Genomic DNA, 19124 nt, shown 5'->3' with positions numbered 1-19124 from the left:
TCAAAGGCAAAATGTTGCTGATCAGGAGGCGTAAAGCTTCCAAGGAGACCTGGCATGACAAATCTGTCCGCTATACCAAATTTTGTCAGTTCATCGTAGCAAATAAATGATGATCAATCTTGACTTACGCTCGTAGAACCCCACATCCATACCATTAGATAACAACGCCTGTCCGTAAAGGTTTACCCCCCCTTCGCTACCGGTCATGATGGAATGATCAGGATGAGCCAAAGAACTCTTTCCCTCGTTAATTCTACCGGCATCCTCGTCATCGGGATCGATTTCGGGGGCTCGCCCTTCACTTGTCCTTGCAAGCACAATGCTTACGGTCTCAGCTGCCTTTTTAGCCTCCTTGGAGTGGGTACTCCTTCTTATCCAGATCGACCTCGTTTTGTGCAGCGCTGCGATGATTTCTTCCTCTCGGTTCAAAGTCTGCCCACGATGCAGCAATGAGCATAGTATCATGGTGCCCGTTAGGAACTGATGGTTCATTATAGAAGACACACGCCAGCGCATGGAGTAAAGCTGGCCACCCTGACATGTCTCCTCGTCGAGGATGTGCTGGATACCTAGAGTGCCGAGGGAGGCCTCCACACAGGCGTTGCGTGAGTATGCGAACGTATCCTCTTCACGAGACGGCGACTCCATGTAAAGGAATCGTCGGTGAAGCATTATCTGGCCTTTATAAAACATATGGGCAATAAACAGGCGGGCCATGATAACTTGCGAGGAGTCGGTGACACTGGCCGCCATAGGTTTCATTTTTAGCGGCGGTGGGATACTAGCTGCAGCACTGTTCAAAATACCATCAACCCGCATGACTTCTGCATAACCACAGGGCTTGACGGCGTCCGTAAGATCCGAAATAGCGCCCAAGGCCATGAGCATCCTTCTTCGAGCGATGACACCTAATGCAGTTGTGTGTTCAGTCTCTGGTCGTGGCGGAGGAAGCTCAGCTGTATTCTCGTCTATGTCAGTATCGTTCAGGTTTCGGGGTTCAGCAGTATCGCACTTCCAATCCGAGATCATGCGCGCCATACCCATCTGGCTAGATGTGAGGATATCGCCCATCAGAACCGTCGCCCACAGTCTACGCCGCATTTCTCCCTGCAACGGCGATATGCCTGGAAAGTGGCTGGGGTCTCGGTGATAGCCCATGCGCATCGCCAGGTTCACTTCAAGTGCAAGCAGAAACCAATTATCCTTATCCGCATCAGGACGAATGTTTAATTCCACGTATACATACTGGATCATTGTCTCCAATACATAAGGTCCCGACTTTGTATATTCACCCATTAGAAGGCATTGAACTATCTTTTCACGGTACAAGTCGACTTGGAGTGCCTGCTGGTCGGCTTCATTACTACCATATGTAGGGCCAGAGGGATCTGAGGCCAGCACCGCAAGGCAGATCATGCCAAAAAGAAGGCCGACCCATACGATTGGGGCTCCGGAGGGATTGTTCCAAAATGCCTCATACTACCAACAGTCAGCCAAAGAATGAGATGAGGGATTCATGAGGGAATGATATCACTTGCCTGATTAAGAAAGCTAGGGCCATGGACGATTGCTGTTTAAAACCGAGCTAGTTAGCTATAATACCTAAGATATTCCGTTTTAATAGATACACTTACAAGAGGCTACGAGATCCAAGCAGTTGAAGTAACGTGAGATATAGCGGTCCACAGCACTCTTGGGTGGTAGAGCAGCGAAAATTTCAGTACGCGACGCTGGGAGAGGGCATCCGTAAAGAAGAAGTGCGTGAGGCGATCTGGGCCGCCCCATTGCATCACCACTCCCATCATCCTGATCCTGATCCCGATCAGGACTATTTGCCAGCCTTAACTGCTCTTCTCGGTCAAAGTGGTCTTTTAGGTCCGCAATGTTCTCTAAGATTGCAGCCCAGTGGTCACCGCCAACATAACGAAGCTCTGAGGCACTAACTCGCATACTCCCACATTCAGAACGTCCATCCATCGCTGCGTCCATAGATGGATTAGCACCACCACCAATCCCAGGTGAAGATATAGGCACATGCCCATGGTCAGATCCAGTCCCAGGGCCTAAGTCAGGCGCAGGGGCGGATGCGGGTGCTGGAGCAGAAGTCGAGCCGAAGCTGTGCTTCTGAGTTGGATTGGGCATGAGAGACATGACGAGACGCTCTAGCTGAACAAGGCGATCGTGGACTCCAGGGCCTGTGGTCCCTGTTGCTACTGCTGGCGGCGGCGGCGGCGGCTTTGCTATCGTCGCTGGGTGGTTTTCTGCGTAGATGCAGGCCTGTCCACGGGATAAGCAGGTGGAACATGGCTGTTGACGGTCACACCGCGATCTTAAATATCGGGACTAGTATTAGCTTGGAAAGTCGTGGGCAGAAATAACGAACTGGCGTACTCACTTGCGGCGACGACAGAGATTACAGGAAAGCTGCGGTTTGTCTCTACGCCGGCTGGGCTTCGGGCGCGGCCTCGACACGCCATCGATATCGGTCTCCTGAAATTCTAGCGTCGGCGATGTGGCTATGACAGGCCCAGCGTTCATTGGTGATTCAGGCATTACCAAGCCGGCTGTGATAGGCGTGCTGACTTCGGCAACAGGCGCCATGGCAAAGTCACGAATCAGTAAGGACTTGAGCAAGGTAAACGGCGTGTTGATAGCAGTTGTCCAATACTCTGTACTCCGTACTGGCGGGATATCAGAAGGCGAACGTAGAAAGGAGCAAGGCTTCACACCTATTTATCCCTCTGCTGTCAGTGATCGTCCTTGGATCAACGTTGTTTTTTTATAGAGATGCACTAGCTCCCTGCACGTCATTGCAAGGGTAAGCCCGCTCTGGCGTCCAGTGGTGCCTGTTACGTGATCCTCATGCTTGTTGTGCTGATGCGAAGTCTTCGTTGTCCAACGCTGAATGTTTTGAACCTCGCCTTCCAAGGCTGGACTTGCACGTGATGCTCCATTATCATGTGACTCTCTAGATGGCCGGACTACCTCTACACAAGGATTAACGGGGAGCAGGGCAGGATCTCGAAAGGACGACCAAAAGACATCCCAGGCTACGTTCAAGGCTTAAATTGTCAGCCTTCAACTGACACCCCTCTCGACTATTTAACTTGTATACGGGATGATGGCAAAGTTATTTAGCATGCGTCACACTCTATCTATACCACCGAACAAATACAGCGCATGCGGCCGGATGTCGTACAGTGTCCACGTCCTGTCGTCGGAAATAGAAATGCCACCCCGTTCGACAGCCTTCTGCCTAGCGTAACGAACCTTGATCAAATCGAGTCGGAGGCAGAGATATAGAGGGCAAAACTTGGCGAAAACGAGCTGAAGTCTTGGCATCGAATTAAAGCTTGTCCTGCCGAGGCTTGGCGGAGCGTCCATCAAAGCTTAGCTCACGAACTTTAAGCACACTTGGCGAGGTCTCACTGGATGGTCCGACCATCCGACCATCCGACGCTCCGCTGCGACCCTCCGACGATCCGCGGCCCCACTTTGATGCCGCTCCCACGCGTGCGGCTCCACTGGTCCGTGGGTTGATGTTTCCACGTTAAGGTCGAAGGCGGATTTAGGCGCGATGAAATCATATCTCCGTTGCCCCTGTCCTTCCTGCGTGCCTGCTCCCTTTAAACGGCTACATAAGCTCCTCGCTCTCTATTACTTACAGTCTCCATCCTCACCTACGTTTCTCGCTCACAACAACCCCCAATACTCGCCTTGCGTCAAACCATTAGTCGCCTAGATATAGCATCCTCCAAGATAAAGAACCCAACTATTTTTCAGCCGCACCTGAGCCATGTCGACAGCAGATACCAGCACGGACACTGTGCCGCTTGAGGCGGGCCCGACTGAGGAAAGCAAGGTCGCTGACCCTGAGCTGGTCGACTGGGACGGGCCAAACGATATCGAGAATCCTCACAATTGGCCAAGCCGCAAGCGGTGGGCGCACGTCGTTGTGGTTGCGATTATTTGCCTAGTTATGTATGTATACACGGTTATGCCAGCCAGTGGTGGTGGTGGTAGAGGGGTGTGTGTGTGGAGGGGCCTCGTATCTTGACGTCTGCTAATACGAAGTGCGTCTACCTGAACAGGAACATAGCGCCAACTATGTGTGCTCCGAGCATCAACCTCCTCGTTGCCGAGTTCCACATCCGCTCGTTCGTCGTCAGTACCCTTGCAGTGACCCTCTACCTCCTTGGCCTGGCCGTTGGCCCCATGTTCATCTCGCCGTTGAGCGAAATATACGGCCGTTTGCCCGTGTACCATATCTCCAATATTGTGTTCGTCGGTTTCGTCATCGGCAACGCGTTAAGCAAGAATATCGGCCAGTTCCTTGCTTTTCGCTTCCTCTCCGGCTGTGCGGGTGGCACCCCTATGGCCCTTGGCGGAGGAAGTATCGCAGATGTCACCCCCATTGAGCGTAGAGCAATTGCCATGGCCTTGTTCAGTCTTGGGCCACTAACTGGTCCGGTAAGCCGTACACCCCCATACTCGCTTACAACTTACAGCATGCAAACACTAACTTGATCTGTGCGACTAGGTTCTGGGACCTGTCATCGGTGGCTTTATCGCCGCGGGCAAGGGCTGGCGTTGGATCTTCTGGATTCTAGCGATTATCGGTGCTGCCGCGACCATCGTTGCACTCGTCATCCTACGTGAAACACATCCTGGGGTCATTCTCGAGCGCAAGGCCGCCCGTCTTCGTGCATCCACAGGCAACCCACACCTTAGATCTAAGCTTGCTCGTTCCCTGTCGCCACGGCAGCTCCTTGCTGGTGCTCTTGTTCGACCCACCATGCTGCTCATTCGCTCGCCTATTTTGCTCATTATATCCCTCTACGTGGCCCTGGTGTTTGGGCTCATGTACCTCCTCTTCACTACCTTCACTGACGTCTTCGAGGGTGAGTATGGTTTCACAACATCAACCTCTGGGCTTGTCTACCTTGGACTTGGTGTTGCATTGGTTATCTGCATGTTACTCTTTGGCGCCCTCAATGAGCGTGTCCAGGCTGCGTGCCTGAAAGCTGACGGAGCAACCCAAACACGGCCCGAGTATCGTCTGGTACTCATGATCTTCTTCAGCCCCTTAGTAGGAGTTGGCCTGTTCATTTATGGCTGGACTGTTCAGTATAAAGTACACTGGATTGTACCTATCATAGGCACTATGGTCATGGGCTTCGGGGCCTTTTTCGTTCTTGTGAGTTACCCCCTCGCCGATTAACAATTTAGTGTCGTTAATGTATGCTAATCATCAATTATAGATGCCTGCCCAACTTTACCTTGTTGACCTATTTGGGTCCGAGGCCGCTGCTTCAGCCCTTGGAGCGAACAACCTCATGCGCTACTTGTCAAGCACATTCTTGCCACTAGCCGGGCCGAGCATGTACAAGACACTGCATTACGGCTGGGGTAACACACTGCTCGGCTTCCTCGCACTCGCTTTTGTCCCTGCCCCAATCCTATTCTACAAATATGGCGAGTGGCTTCGCGCTAAAACTGCCATCAAGTTGTAGTTAACTAGTTCTTAAGATTAACCAGGAGGTTTTAACTTGGCCATATAATGGCACATGAATAGAAAATATTATCTCCCTCCCGCTTGTGTAAATGTAAGATAGTCAGATAGCCAATTTTAGTTTGGGGATGCACTACGTTAAGTCTAGATTAAATTCATCGTATCCCGCACCCACTCCGTAACACCCTAAGGCCATGTGTCAAAAGATAAGACAAGCTAGGGGGATCTTCAACGGGCCTGGCAGTGGCGTATCTTACTGCATAGCTCCCCACAAGTTCACGAGGCTGGTGAGCAAGCCCTGCAGTCTCGAATGGCAACAGGAAAGCCTGCTATATCCCACCCCAGCCAATAACTAGCTGGTCCCTAATTAATAATCTAGGCCGTGTGCCATGCAGGTAGGCAAAGTGGGGGGTCCCCTGGAGCCGCCCTGGTCCGGCAAGGGGGGGGGAGTATTGGGCCAGATGGTCATAGGCTACTAAATCCTTCTAGTTCCTTCAGGAGTCGGACAACTTCCCCATGTAGCGATCTCTACGCAAACCGTAGGCGTGCCAAAGTTTAGGACACGAGGAAGCCATGCAATGTAACTGCGACGGAAATCCAAAGCCTTTCTCCACGGGACTGCTGGACAACTGAACAACCAAGCCTCGCTTCCGTGCAGCTCCTAGCTGAAGCCTAAGATATGAACATTGCGAGTGCCTGTGTGCATGAAATGCCTCTCAATTGGCCATGCTGTCCCTTTTCGGCCCTATTAATAGTTCTAGAGCTTGTCGTCCCACCACGAGCGTCATTTGTTTTGGGACCAGGAGCGAGTTGGGGCTGGAGGATATGAGCGAGCTGGCTATAACTACCGAACATACCCCCTCAGACAGTGAAAACACAAGATTTTCAATCAAAAACAAAAAAATCTAGCCCGTCGATGAAACAGTTCCATCTTCCGCATATATAGCAAGAGCCGCCGTCATACTGAATAGTCAAGCATCTCAATACCGCATTTTTGACGTGTGAAACGAAGGTATTGGGCGCTTTAGTGTTTCATCCATTCTTTCTTTCTTTTTTTTGCGGTTAGCCGAACAGGACGAGTTAAGCATTTGTAGTATCGTGTTGTCCATTCCCGAGTTCCACCATGAGCACTAACATCGCTCCGCCTCTGCGTGCATCGTGCGATCGTTGTCGGGCCCAGAAGTTACGATGCGTGTCGTCTTCCACCACGGACGCCACGGCTCCATGCCAGCGGTGTTTGAGGGCAAAGTCGCCTAAATCGTGCGTTTTCAGTCAGCGATTACGGACGGGACGGTCCGTGAAGATCACTGGGGACGGCGAATCGCGGCAAGGCGCAGCTCGCAGGGAGAAGGATAAGTCGCCTGCGTTGCCGGGTATGAGTGCTTTTTCGTTGTCCACGCCATCGCCTTCAAAATGCGCTTCTATGGACACGCGGACGCAGTCTCAGACTCAGGCTCGGACTCGGGCGCAGACTCAGACCCAGAGCCAGAGCCATAACCAGGCGCATCATCGTGTGCCGCGGAGCGAGGGTAAGCTGGACGCGCTTGATCTTGAATGCGAAGATCTAGTGGCGTCAAGCTGCGAACAACGTCCAGGAGATATGATAGACCTATGGGAAGCCGACAATACGATATTGCAGCCTTCGAGCCTCTTTTCTGGCACCGACGAGCTCAGTGCCTCACCAGAGATGTCGGATTACACCTTTGACGTGGGTGCATACTTCGATGCGCAGGATTTCTTGCTGCCTCAGCCGTATCCTACGCCCATCGACATGGTCATGGACATAGACGAGTTGGCGGCGGAGAAACCAGGGCCATTGGTCGACCTGACGGCGCTTCTGGCGAAAATGTCGCATTATGAGAGCCAACTTTCGAAGTTAGCAGGCGGCGACCTGGACAACTATCCGATAGGCGATGCACTCTTCCTCTCCCAGCGATTCTACACAATACTGACCGAACACGACAATGTGCATTGTATAACTTCTTCGTCTCATCTCGATATGCCCACCAAACTGCTCACTCTCTCTTGTTATATGACCTTAACACGAGTCTACTCGTCTGTCTTCGGGTACCTGCATGAGCGCCTCTCTCAGCTTCCGGAGGCACACTTTGCGCATGATAGCAGGAGACACTCCGCTTCGTCCCTGATTGATATGCACGCTTATCGTGGACTACGCCTCGGCCAGATACAACCAATCTGCGCATGCGCGGGAAGGGAGTCTGCCACCCGCGTGAAAAAGGCAGTATCAATGCTGCTTGGGTCGCTAGGTGGTGCCGAGGAGATGCTTGGCCTTCCGTCGGATGTGAGAGTAACGGCCAGTATTCAGGTAGAAGCTCATGCCGGGAAAGGGATGTCGAGCCTAAGTGGACACTGTGATGAGAGGATTGCGCAGCCTGAGGATGGCCTGCTAGTTGGACTAACAAATAGTCGTTTGCGCGAGACTGTTAGAGAGCAGGCGGGGGAGCTGCGGGGGAAGGTTGACGAAGTTGATGACATACTAAAGGGACTATTTGAGCTATAGAAAGGCCCTTGGTTGTCAATGGTCAGATCTTCGTATATAACGGTCATTTCAGGAGTTTTGTTTTTTGTAGACACTTACCTTGGCTTAGTGAAAGCTGTTTCACGATTAAATTTGATACAATGCAGTATATAGCTATATATTATAATCCCATAGAATCATTGAAAAGTCCAATTGATTTTGAAGTGAACAGTCAACTCTCGCATAGTCCATCAAATCTTGTGTTTATGGAGAATACGGAAATGAAAACTCCGAGAAAAAGTATTAATTCACTATATGGTGTGGTGTATCTATGCTCTTAGAAACCCTTTTAAGTAGGGATCGGATAAAGGGTTTACACTTAATATAACTAACTATAAAAGCAAACGCAGTAACAAAAAATTTGAAGTAACGTCAGGATATCACAAGTTATGCCTATGTGTAGTCTTCGATACCAGATAGCTATATGTCTAGTCTACATTACCACTGTGCTGTGCTGATCGAGTCTGAATCAAAGTTGAATGCTTTGTCGGAGCTATTTGTCATCGGCTGCGATTGCACCGATCGAGAGAGAAAGCTCATTTTCAACACTACGCCTTACGGGCTAATGAACACGATCTCCATAGTTCCAAGAGTTAAGGTTATATAATCCCCGATGCTGGTCGGCAAGTCGGAGTTCCTGATGTAGTTGGCTGTGCTCCGGGTGCGATAACTCGGAAATCGGACATCTGACAGCTAGAAGGGGAAGTTCCGATAAAACTATGGCCCGGTGCATGCGACGATTAGATGGCCAACATAGATGAATGAGTTGAATATTATATGCCTTTGATTCCGCTGCCTCTTTTTTGTCAAACTATTCATAATAGCAAATACATCATGCCACCCCAATCTGTTGTAATTGTGTGTTGACCCCCATTCGACCCAAATTTGCGTGTCATTAGCTCATGAACATGTTACCGCTAGGTCGGAGGTTCCGTTGCAGGGTTACTGCAAGGGCTACAACTCAAGCGATGCGGTAGCAACGTTATAGTCCTAGAGCAAGACCCTTCCAAGGACCGACACAGCCATGAATCCGGCGTCTCCATTGGACCGACCGTCGTGCGCCTTTTAGATAAATATGATGCCACAGGTCGACCAGCAGCAATCCCCGCTAAATTCATTAGTGCTGCGTGGCACAAGCGTCTTAGGGTGATCAATACCCATTGGGCACACAGCATGAGCAACTGGGGATGCCTATACCTGATATTACGTGCGAATTTCGATGGATTCAAGTCTGAGACGGTCCCGAACCCTCCTGGGCCGCAGAAAGGGGATGGGAGCGTTGAGTATTGGCCGGGGAAGCGTGCAACGGGGTTGAAGTATGCTAAGGATCAGGGTAAGGTTCACCTCCAGTACGTGGACGTGTTGACTGGTGAGGAGAGCAGCGTTAGTGCGGACATGGTCATTGCCGCGGATGGTGTACACTCGACTATCAGAAAGATATTACAGGTGCCGACACGGAAGGATTATGCAGGGTATATTGGATGGCGAGGCACAGTGCCGGAACGCTTACTCTCTGAGGAAACGATTGAATATTTCTCAAACCGTCTCAACTTCTCGGTTTTGAACGGGATGTATTTTATAAGGTAAGAGAGCGCTCTTCTTCCCATTATATACTCACGCTAACTGTCATACAGTTACCTTATCCCCACGGAGAGTGGACACGTAGAGCCAGGCAAGCGTCTTATCAATTGGGTTTGGTATTATGTTGTGCCAGATGGTTCGCAAGAGATGGATTCCATTTTCACCGATATACACGGCAAGATACACCCAAACACGGTACCACAAGGGCTTGTCAACCCTGACGTGTGGGCTGCCCAGGTGGCACGCTACCTTCCAGAGATGACGGCACCGCTTGCCGAGGTGGTCAGCAACACTCCTAATCCATTCGTCACCAAGGTCGGTGAGGCACAATGTTTCACTCCCAGTTTCTATGACGGCCGAGTCGTGCTGGTTGGCGATGCGTTCACAGGGTTCAGGTCACACTTGGGCATGGCATCAGAACAGGCAGCGCGCCATGTTGTGCAGATGGATAAAGTCTGGCGAGGAGAGATGACAATGGAGGAACGGGATCGCGAGGCAATTCTATATGCAAAGCGGTTTATTTTGCTGAACAGGATGGTCGGATGGACAGGGCTGGGGTGGCTGTTCGCAGTTCTGACGGCGGCGGCGAGCTATGCGTGGCTGACTATCGAGCAGAAGTTGGGTATTGCTTGAGTGAGGGAAGGGATGTCCCTTCCTTAGAGTATACGAAGTAGAATTTCGAAATTATTATGACCAGACTGTTAGCCCTTCTCGTGTGTACTCCGTAGTAACAACGAACAATGGCTGTACCATGATAGAAGCAATGCCTAAAGGCCAGGAGTCGATAACCGAATGTCAAACCTGGCTGGAAATAATTTTCTGGCGCTTTGGCCAGTGAGCTTAAGAAAGTTAAATTAAGCTTCTATGAAATAAGAATGGCTGGGATGCACTAAACCAAAAAGAGCAATGAACGGTAAATCACGTGCCATTACTAAGCAAAAACATCCCCAGCCACCCACGGAAACTTCGATACGGCGACGTTGTTTCGTCTTAATGGTTGCAAATTGGGGGAGGTTGGGAAGGGGGCAGGGAAAAGGGGCCGAGACCTTACATTATATATTCATGTAAACGGTGCATATTCTGCATTGGCATTCCTTTCTCCCTCCACTTCTTCAATTGCTACCTGACATCTCTCAACACCGTGGGCACCCTTCCAGTAATAGGAAGCAGATGCTACATAGAGTATAGTGAGTTTTCCTACCTTTACCTCCATGGCGCATTGATACGACCTTTAAATTCTAACATCTTGACAGATATTTACCGTTCCATTCATACTTTGATACTCTCTTGTCAATCTTTTGATTTTCCACCCAGGCCGACAGTCTTGATCCCGTATATATACCCTACGAGCCCCAGAGCAGTATCGAGGAGGGAGTCCTTCCTTTACGCAACCAACAATTATCAAATCTCAGAAATTCCTCAGCTCGTCAGAAGTCGCAAGCGACAAGCTACAGACACGCAACAATGGTCCAGCGAAATGTCACAATCGCCATCATTCTCATCATCCTCTTCTTCCTACTCGCCGTTGTCGGATTTATAATTTTCTATATCAATAGTCGCCTGGGCTGGTTCGCTAGGGCAAGAGAAGTGGACGAAGAACAATAACACTAGCCACCGCTCAGAGATGGAAAAGGAACGGGCTTGATCGCGCAACGAGGAACTTAAATATACCCGCACGAAGGGAAGCATATTATATGTTCACGCATTTATGGGAAATTCCGATTGTTCTTCAACTGAAGCTGCAAGGATATAGCTTACGGCGTTACATTTTACACGGCGGGTTTTCTGCTTTAGAAAAGGTTGGATAAACAGCGGGCGTTGTCTGGATCAGACTGGATAAATGAGATGGCAAGGCAATAAATGGCCTTACCTTTATTAGTATCATCACGAATGTTAATAGAGCTGACGAAATGATTACGAATTTATCAACTATTTTTAATTGTGGATCTCTAACGATAGTTATATACATCGGTGGTTTTGCACATAGCTTTATAGCTTGACTATGACAGCACCCGCGTAAGTGTACATGAACAGCCAACAAGCCCAAGATTGTCATCGTTAACTGTCGTTGGTGTGAAAAATTTCCTATTAGTGTGGTTCTCGCGTGCCCGGTTCCTGCGGAGTATACTGCGTTTTAGGTGATGCCTCAACTCGCTCAGAGGTATTTCCGTCTGTCGGGCCTGATGCGTTAGACAGTCGATGTGGACGGGTGGAGCTATCCCCTGGACCGGCGGCTCTGGCTAAGTTTCCCGTTCCTGGGGGAGTGGGAGGGGTTGCAGAGCCAATTGGGAACATAGGTCCGCGAGGGAGAGTTGGAGATAGGACTGAGTTCGATCGATTCTGAGGTGCTGTAGACGACTCATGGACTGGTGGGTGACTCCAAGCGTATCTAGGTGACGAGGAGCCGCCTGGGCTAGAAAACCTAGGTGGGGGTTGGTCCTCAATCTGGCGCGGCCGTTTAGGGGGTCGGAAATGGTCGGTTGTTTCGTTGGCCTCCCTGCTTTCATGGTGTGGAGAGTGCTTCGCGGGAGACTGTGGGTGATGTCGCTGTTGATAAGGCTGATGTGGTTTTGGCGATGTCGCAACCGGAGGCGGCAGCGGGTTGCTTCGTTGCAGGGGCGAGGCCATCCTTGTTGAATAAGGCCGGTGAGCGGTGCCATGGGGGGTTGAAACTTCGGTATTCGTGTTATCGAGGCCACCCACGCCACTTCGACCCATTGATCTATCGTGCATTACAACGCGCTGCCACTTAGCCACTAGGTTATCATAATCCCATTTTGATGACTCGGGGGAATTTATTCTGCTATCGTGTTGGTCGAGCTCTCTAGCGACATCTGGAGATATTGGGAGTAGGTTGGGTGGGAATATCGCAAACTCTCTCGGCCATTGACATGATGCGAGTTTCTCAACCTGCGCACGTAATTGATTCGCCTCTTGTTGCGTGCGGTGAAGCTGGGCCTCGATCGTCTTCCGTTTCTCGGCTTCCCTTGCGAATGCTCGCACTATTTCTAGATGCCACAGTTCCCGTTGAGCTGTGGAGGAGAGCTCCATCCAATGCTGCAATGATAGCTCGAGATGTCGAAGGGTCATTTCCTCGTGCTGATACGCTATTTTTTCGACCGCGCCCGCATCACCCGCTGACGGCTTGGTCTGGTGCGGTGATGTAGAAGCTGAGGGCCCTTGATTTGGCGAGTTAATAGCAGCTAGCTGATCGTATTTCCATTGGAGAATTTGTGCGCGTAGCGCTTGCTGTACAATCTCCCGCTGGCTCACGGTAGGCGGTTCGATTGGGAAGGAATTCGGCGACGGAAATGGATGCGTAGAAAAGAGACTCGGCGGATGCGGTAGAGCTTGAAGGCAGAGGGCTGGGAAAGTTTGAGACTGGAGGTCAAAATCGAATGGAGATAGCGACGGAATATGGCTACTACTGTTGTTGCGTTAGAATAGAGCAGATCGGGGTGAAGTTAGCATGAGAGATATAAAACAACGGGCTTACGCTGCTGCTTTCACGCTATCCAAGACCTCCCTCAGGGCCAGTTCCAGCGCCTTTGTAGTTTCCGTAGAGCCCGAGCTCGTCAATCGGTTCGCCTTCTCTAGGGACGTTGATGGTATCCTCAATTGTGACACTGGCGACGAATTCGGAATATCGTTGATCACGCCGGTAGAGTGCCATGTTGGCTGATTGATGAAAAGGCGATATCCCTTCCCACCTGGGCCGCTCGAGTTGAGCTGCAACGGAGCAGCAGAGTGCGGATCTGGGCCTGCTGCGGATGCGGCCGCGGCTGCAGACGCAGACGCAGACGCAGAGCCAGACGTGACCTCAGGGCTTCCCTGCTTTGTCCCACCACGCGCCGTCCGCCTAGTGATACCGCTTCGAAGCTGTTTGATTTCTTCGACGTTGTGTACGCCGTCCGGTTTTTTCTTGTATAGGTACTGGTCCAAATGGCGGCCGAGGGAGGAAGAGGTGAACGTTTGGCTGCAATAGGGACACTGCTTGTTCTTGACGGCCAGGGCCTTGGGTCCCGCAGAAGTCTCACGCTCGTCCTTCGTGGAAGCATTGGACTCCTTCCCTTCCTCCGCCCGGTCGGGCGATGTCTCATTCATGGCTGAGTGTTTGTTTCATCGAGGGGAAGCAAAGGGAAAAACGGAGAGGACGAGAAGAGCTCGCGCGGCTTCGGCAATTCGGGTGAATTAAGAACTCACACCTGGCGCATAGCTGTTAGCTACGTATTATTCAAGTCTTATGGCTTCTATGCTTTGTATAAGCCGTGGAGGAGGGTGTGAGATTGCTTAATTACCAGCAGAGGAGGACGCGCGATAGGTCCTGCCGTGGGCGCATGCAAGGCTATCGCATGCGTATATAGCAACCCGATTTATCACCAACAGGAAAAAGCAAGAAAAAGGCTGAAAAGCATAAAAAGATAATTCTGCTAGGATGATTTACCCACGGCAAAAAGGAATGGCGTTTTATTCCGAATTGGTTGTACTGCTGGATGCTGGTCCTGCAGAAAATGTTTCCTGATACAAGCGCCGGCGGCAAGAAAATGAAGCCGAGGAGAAATTTTCTACTGGGCCCAAAATAGGAGGAAACGGAAACTCAATGCCAAAACAAATAAAAATAAAATAAAATAAAAACAATGCTTTCTTCTGCTCTAGCTCCCCCAGGGAGTATATGCAAGTACGGAGTTCTCAAGGCCAATATCAAATGAAAAGACTACTTCCTTCATCGACCAGCAAATCGGAATCGCATGGAAGGAATCCCGCAGTATGGCGGGTGATACCGTAATCCCGCCAGCCATGAGGGAAGAAGCAATTAACTATCCCAACGTTGGCATTACTTACGACTAAGAGAGGAAAACAAAAAAAAAGTACTGGGCCGTCGACCTTCCTCAACCTTCTAGTCCAATGTGATAGAACATTTCGTGTCTGTTTCGTGCAGAATTCACGGCCTAGGAGTGTATGGCCGGGGTCCCCTGGCCTGCGAACGGCGATGAGATGCGCTGTGCTGCGAGGAAAGCAGACATGTGGACATTGCTGCTCCACCGCTGACGGGATATAGATATCCAGTGGACTCCTTCCCGCACTTCTCAACATCGCCATACGTTGTAATTGCGGGTAGGCTTTGTTAGGGGCTGGGCATGCATGGAAATGATGCATATCAACCGAGTTCGTGCCTGAGCGCATCGCGATCTTCCTAATCGAACTAGCATCGCAGCGGGTTCTGCGCTGGCTGGCGAATATGGCGGCGGCAGCTTGCTCGGGATTTCCCGTCAGCTCGTCAGCCATCCGTGGCCGCTTTGTTGTGGCATATCATCAAAGCGCAATGGCACGGGCAGCAGTTAGAGCGCCATCGACCAGGATAGAGCGAGTAGCTAGAGCAGCTAACGCGACCTTGTTGGGCTTGCTGTCGTAGGCTTCGTGGAAACAGGGACCAGCGCCTGGCACATCTGGCCAGGGGTACTGCTCGTTCATATCGATGCTTCGGCGTCTCCGTCGTCCTCGATCGTGGAGTTTTCTGAGGGACCGGTCCCCTCCAGAGAAGCGACGAGAGGTCCGATCTCAAGCAATATAACTCCGTATGCACATATGCCCGAGTAGATGCGGATGCCCTGACTAAGTCTTGTGACGGGTTACACGAGGAGTATATAGTGCTGTACGAGGGACGGACTGGTGTATTGTATATCGGTCTGTGAAGACGACACGCCTCTCATGGCTATCATTGGCACAGGCATATCGATCCATGCTACAGCCATGTATGCGCCTTCGCCTGTAGCACAGCCGAGTAATAGGTTAATCAGCATTAAGGCGGTAGATCTCGCCGAATCGAGAATATTATATACGTTTCTCAACCGTGGAAACTCCACTCTTCTGCTCTCTCGTACGGAGTAAGCACTGTTCGAGATACCATCACGTACGGAGTACTCTCATCTGCGATATGGGTGAGCGTACGGAGTACAAGTATGCGAGCTGTTCGGCTTGCAAGGATCGTACTTCCTTGGCGTGTGCAGTGCGCAGAACAAGCAATATAAAAGCTCTCCCCGCCCACCGTCTGATTCCTAATACGGCGACCTGTACGGTGTAATCCCGGGGATCGAGGTTCCCGCATTTTTTTTTTTCCTGCAATCATCATTCCAGACCCATGGCCAGGGGAAGTTACTTGCCCCCGGATGGAATTGAAAGGACTGGAGTTGTAGGCCGCATTTGCCTCACGTTTAAATTGACTCGTTTCCCAGCCATCCAGCCTTTCCATTGCTGAAATCTGCCATTGCCATCTTCCCCACTATCCCCAGGCCAGTCCTGCAGCCAGTCCGGGCAGCTCGCCGGGACAATTCTCGGGACAGCATGCCAGGAAACCCTGGAGGCGCCGCCCATATACACCGCATCCCCGGAGCGTAGCCTAACAACAGCAAGATCAGAATTATCAGCATGGCCTACCATAAATAACCCTTCACAGCCGAAACTGATGCTAATTAGACCTGTATCACAATCCTCGCTGACGTCTCTGTGGATGTTTAGTGTATCTCCCGGAGAATAGACATTTACGATGGCCGCTTCTGGCTGGGTAGCGGGGAACATAGCGTTGAGAAGGGCGGATATGTCTGAGGGGAAAGGTGGGGGTTCGCCGGCCGGATAGCGCTTCTCAGTCCAGTTGTACTGTCCCCCAAGCGTCATCCATCGGAGCTTGCGGTTTAGGATGGATTGGACGGTGAGAGGCAGATGGACGGAGCTGTCCTTGGGGCAAATTGCGCGGTCCAGCGTGTCTTCAAAGAATGACGGACTGTGTCCATTCGGTATGGCCCGAGACAGGCGTGAAGCGTCCGGGTAGGTGACGTTATAATGCAGGTGAAGGTTCGTTTGGTGCCGTTGGTCGGATAGGTCACGATGGAGGAGCTTGGATAGAAGCTGTATCTGAACCTGCGGCGGCAGGATAGACGGGATGATCTCAAGACCTGTCCGGTATACCGTTAATGCTGTGGTCCCATATCGCATCTTCTAGACAGCAGGACGCAGGACTCACCAGGAATATCTCGATGTGTATATACCGGCAGCGGTCCGACCGATGTCCGCGGTGCCTGCTGAGAAGTGCATCCTCCTGTAAATCTGTCAAAGGCGTCACTCAACGACTCTGGAGCAAGCCATCTGTCCAGAAATATGGCATCAGGAAGGGCATCATGGGCGAGTCTCTGGGGGTCGATGATGGCGGGGTGGGCGTCGATATCAGAGACCTTCAGCGTACGATAGGCCTTGTACTGCTGCCGCAGCCTGGCCGGGGGGTATTCGTGGGCATCCAAGCTACCGATGGCCACCATCCCCGGCGTCCGTCGCTCCAGCACCGGTTCGTCCGCTTGTTCCTTTCTTGATTCGACGTCTTTTTGATCTATCTCTTTGCCTGTCACTTTTTTTTTTTTTGGATCTCGCATCGAACATTTTGCCTTAGGTAAGCGACACAGCTTCCTTCTTATGTAAGCAGGACTTCATCTCACGTGACAATTCTTAGTAAAGGATGACTAACATATTTAACTATGACTAAGCGGGATAAATTATATGGTTGGCTAATTAATACGGGTTTCTGATTGGCTAAATGACAATAACTCCCCCCTGATTGGCGGAAATACGCGTCGCCGGCTTGTTTGTTTGCACCAAAAAGCGCTTCCCCTAGAAACCGAAAAGGCGAAAGTCAACATACAAAAACCTCCCCACCACCGCCTACACCGACAAGCGACGCCCACCGAGGAGCAGACAGAAGACGCTGCATTCCAGCAGAGAGACGAGCAGAGAGACGAGCAGAGACGGCCAGAGACGGCCACGCAATGACGTAGAGGTCGCACCACTCGCCATATATCTCGAGACAGCTCAGTTGCTCCTCCTAGTAACCTAGCTTCAGCAGCGCCACCACGGTCTCCCGCAGACGCTCACAGCACACGAAACCCGCGATATTTGCCTCCTTGCCGCCAAGGGCTAGCCGCAGTGAGGCTGTGGTCCGCAATTGGCGTTTACTCTCCTACGTCCATATCTATACGTGCCGTTATTTGATATATCTCGCTCGCTCTGCTAAATAGTGGGTTGGCTCTACTACACACGGTAAACTAACAGGATGGAAAACTACCAGAAGATCGAGAAGATCGGAGAGGGTATGCTGCCGTCTCCACCAACCTCGTCACAGACCGGACCGAAGAAGCTGCAATTTGCTGACTGTTGTCGTCTAGGAACATACGGTGTGGTCTACAAGGCCCGCGACCTGTCCAACCATGGTCGGATCGTTGCTCTCAAGAAGATCCGGCTGGAGGCCGAGGATGAGGGTGTCCCGAGCACCGCAATCAGAGAAATATCCCTACTCAAAGAGATGCACGACCCAAACATCGTCCGGCTATTCAACATCGTTCACGCCGACGGACACAAGCTCTACCTCGTTTTCGAGTTCCTCGACCTCGACCTGAAGAAATACATGGAGGCGTTGCCTGTGAGCGAAGGTGGACGAGGGAAAGCTTTGCCGGATGGTTCGCTGGAAATGGGAAGACTCGGCCTGGGCGAGGCCATGGTGAAGAAGTTCATGGCCCAGCTCGTGGAAGGTGTACGGTACTGCCACACTCATCGCGTACTACATCGTGATCTGAAGCCTCAAAACTTGCTTATCGACCGGGATGGCAACCTCAAGCTTGCTGATTTTGGACTTGCGAGAGCGTTTGGTGTGCCCCTGAGGACTTATACACATGAGGTGAGGTTACATGTCTATTTTTGGTGTTGTGCTAGATTCTAATATGGCGATGCAGGTTGTTACTCTCTGGTACCGTGCTCCCGAGATTCTTCTAGGCGGTCGTCAGTACTCTACTGGTGTCGATATGTGGTCTATCGGTGCCATATTCGCTGAGATGTGTACCCGTCGACCCCTTTTCCCCGGTGACTCAGAAATTGACGAAATATTCAAGATTTTCAAGTAAGAGCTCCTTCCTGATCATATGATATAGCCCTCAAGATTAACACTCGGTATAGACTCCGAGGCACTCCCGACGAACGCATCTGGCCCGGCGTCACATCATTCCCGGACTTTAAGACCTCGTTCCCCAAGTGGAAACGCGAAGACATCCACAAACTAGTTCCTGGCCTGGAAGAAAACGGCCTCGCTCTGCTAGACGCCATGCTAGAATACGATCCCGCCCGCCGAATCTCGGCCAAACAGGCCTGTGTTCATCCTTACTTCCAGGCTTGCAGTTCTGCGTATTCGGGCCGTGGTCGAACGCCAGTATACCAATGATTTTACGAAGTGATACCTCTCAGTTCCATGCCTTTCCTCTATTTGCCGTCCTCCATTCCTATTCCTTTTCTTTTTGTCCACTTTACGTCTAGAAGCAATCGCCTATCTCTACACCCCCTGTCCTTGACCCTCCCCCCTTTCCCCCCCTCTCTCGCAACCTCTATCCTCGTGTTTTACCTGGGTGATAACCACTGGAGTCCTGTGTCGTGGGATGCACACGCTATCCACGATACCATAAT

The 19124-nt window shown here is 51.2% G+C and overlaps 6 protein-coding genes across 6 annotated transcripts; 4 read left to right on the top strand and 2 right to left on the bottom strand.

Moving 5' to 3' along the window:
• Positions 1-3796: 3796 nt before the first annotated feature.
• GIQ15_03683 (fluconazole resistance protein 1) lies at positions 3797-5513 on the top strand (the record flags this gene model as incomplete). Its single annotated transcript, XM_033551100.1, has 4 exons — positions 3797-4031; positions 4100-4470; positions 4541-5197; positions 5262-5513. 4 exons carry the CDS (start codon positions 3797-3799, stop codon positions 5511-5513), a joined length of 1515 nt encoding a protein of 504 aa, XP_033408261.1.
• A 1122-nt stretch (positions 5514-6635) lies between these two features.
• Positions 6636-8033, top strand: GIQ15_03682 (uncharacterized protein; the record flags this gene model as incomplete). The annotated part of the gene is made up of 1 exon (XM_033551099.1): positions 6636-8033. The coding sequence occupies one exon, from the start codon at positions 6636-6638 to the stop codon at positions 8031-8033; it is 1398 nt and encodes a 465-aa protein (XP_033408260.1).
• An 852-nt stretch (positions 8034-8885) lies between these two features.
• Positions 8886-10265, top strand: GIQ15_03681 (FAD binding domain containing protein; the record flags this gene model as incomplete). The annotated part of the gene is made up of 3 exons (XM_033551098.1): positions 8886-8909; positions 8973-9634; positions 9686-10265. 3 exons carry the CDS (start codon positions 8886-8888, stop codon positions 10263-10265), a joined length of 1266 nt encoding a protein of 421 aa, XP_033408259.1.
• Positions 10266-11720: 1455 nt separating this feature from the next.
• GIQ15_03680 (uncharacterized protein) lies at positions 11721-13736 on the bottom strand (the record flags this gene model as incomplete). The annotated part of the gene is made up of 2 exons (XM_033551097.1): positions 11721-13059; positions 13129-13736. 2 exons carry the CDS (start codon positions 13734-13736, stop codon positions 11721-11723), a joined length of 1947 nt encoding a protein of 648 aa, XP_033408258.1.
• Positions 13737-15785: 2049 nt separating this feature from the next.
• GIQ15_03679 (oxidoreductase) lies at positions 15786-17053 on the bottom strand (the record flags this gene model as incomplete). Its single annotated transcript, XM_033551096.1, has 2 exons — positions 15786-16625; positions 16676-17053. The coding sequence occupies 2 exons, from the start codon at positions 17051-17053 to the stop codon at positions 15786-15788; spliced, it is 1218 nt and encodes a 405-aa protein (XP_033408257.1).
• A 674-nt stretch (positions 17054-17727) lies between these two features.
• On the top strand, positions 17728-18885 carry GIQ15_03678 (CMGC/CDK/CDC2 protein kinase; the record flags this gene model as incomplete). The annotated part of the gene is made up of 4 exons (XM_033551095.1): positions 17728-17764; positions 17840-18348; positions 18404-18567; positions 18624-18885. The coding sequence occupies 4 exons, from the start codon at positions 17728-17730 to the stop codon at positions 18883-18885; spliced, it is 972 nt and encodes a 323-aa protein (XP_033408256.1).
• Between the last annotated feature and the right edge of the window lie 239 nt (positions 18886-19124).

Source organism: Arthroderma uncinatum (assembly GCF_011692745.1).
Source record: "Arthroderma uncinatum strain CBS 119779 chromosome Unknown scaffold2, whole genome shotgun sequence".
In the NCBI taxonomy this organism is placed as follows: domain Eukaryota; kingdom Fungi; phylum Ascomycota; class Eurotiomycetes; order Onygenales; family Arthrodermataceae; genus Arthroderma; species Arthroderma uncinatum.
This window is presented reverse-complemented; position numbering and strand designations above follow the sequence as displayed.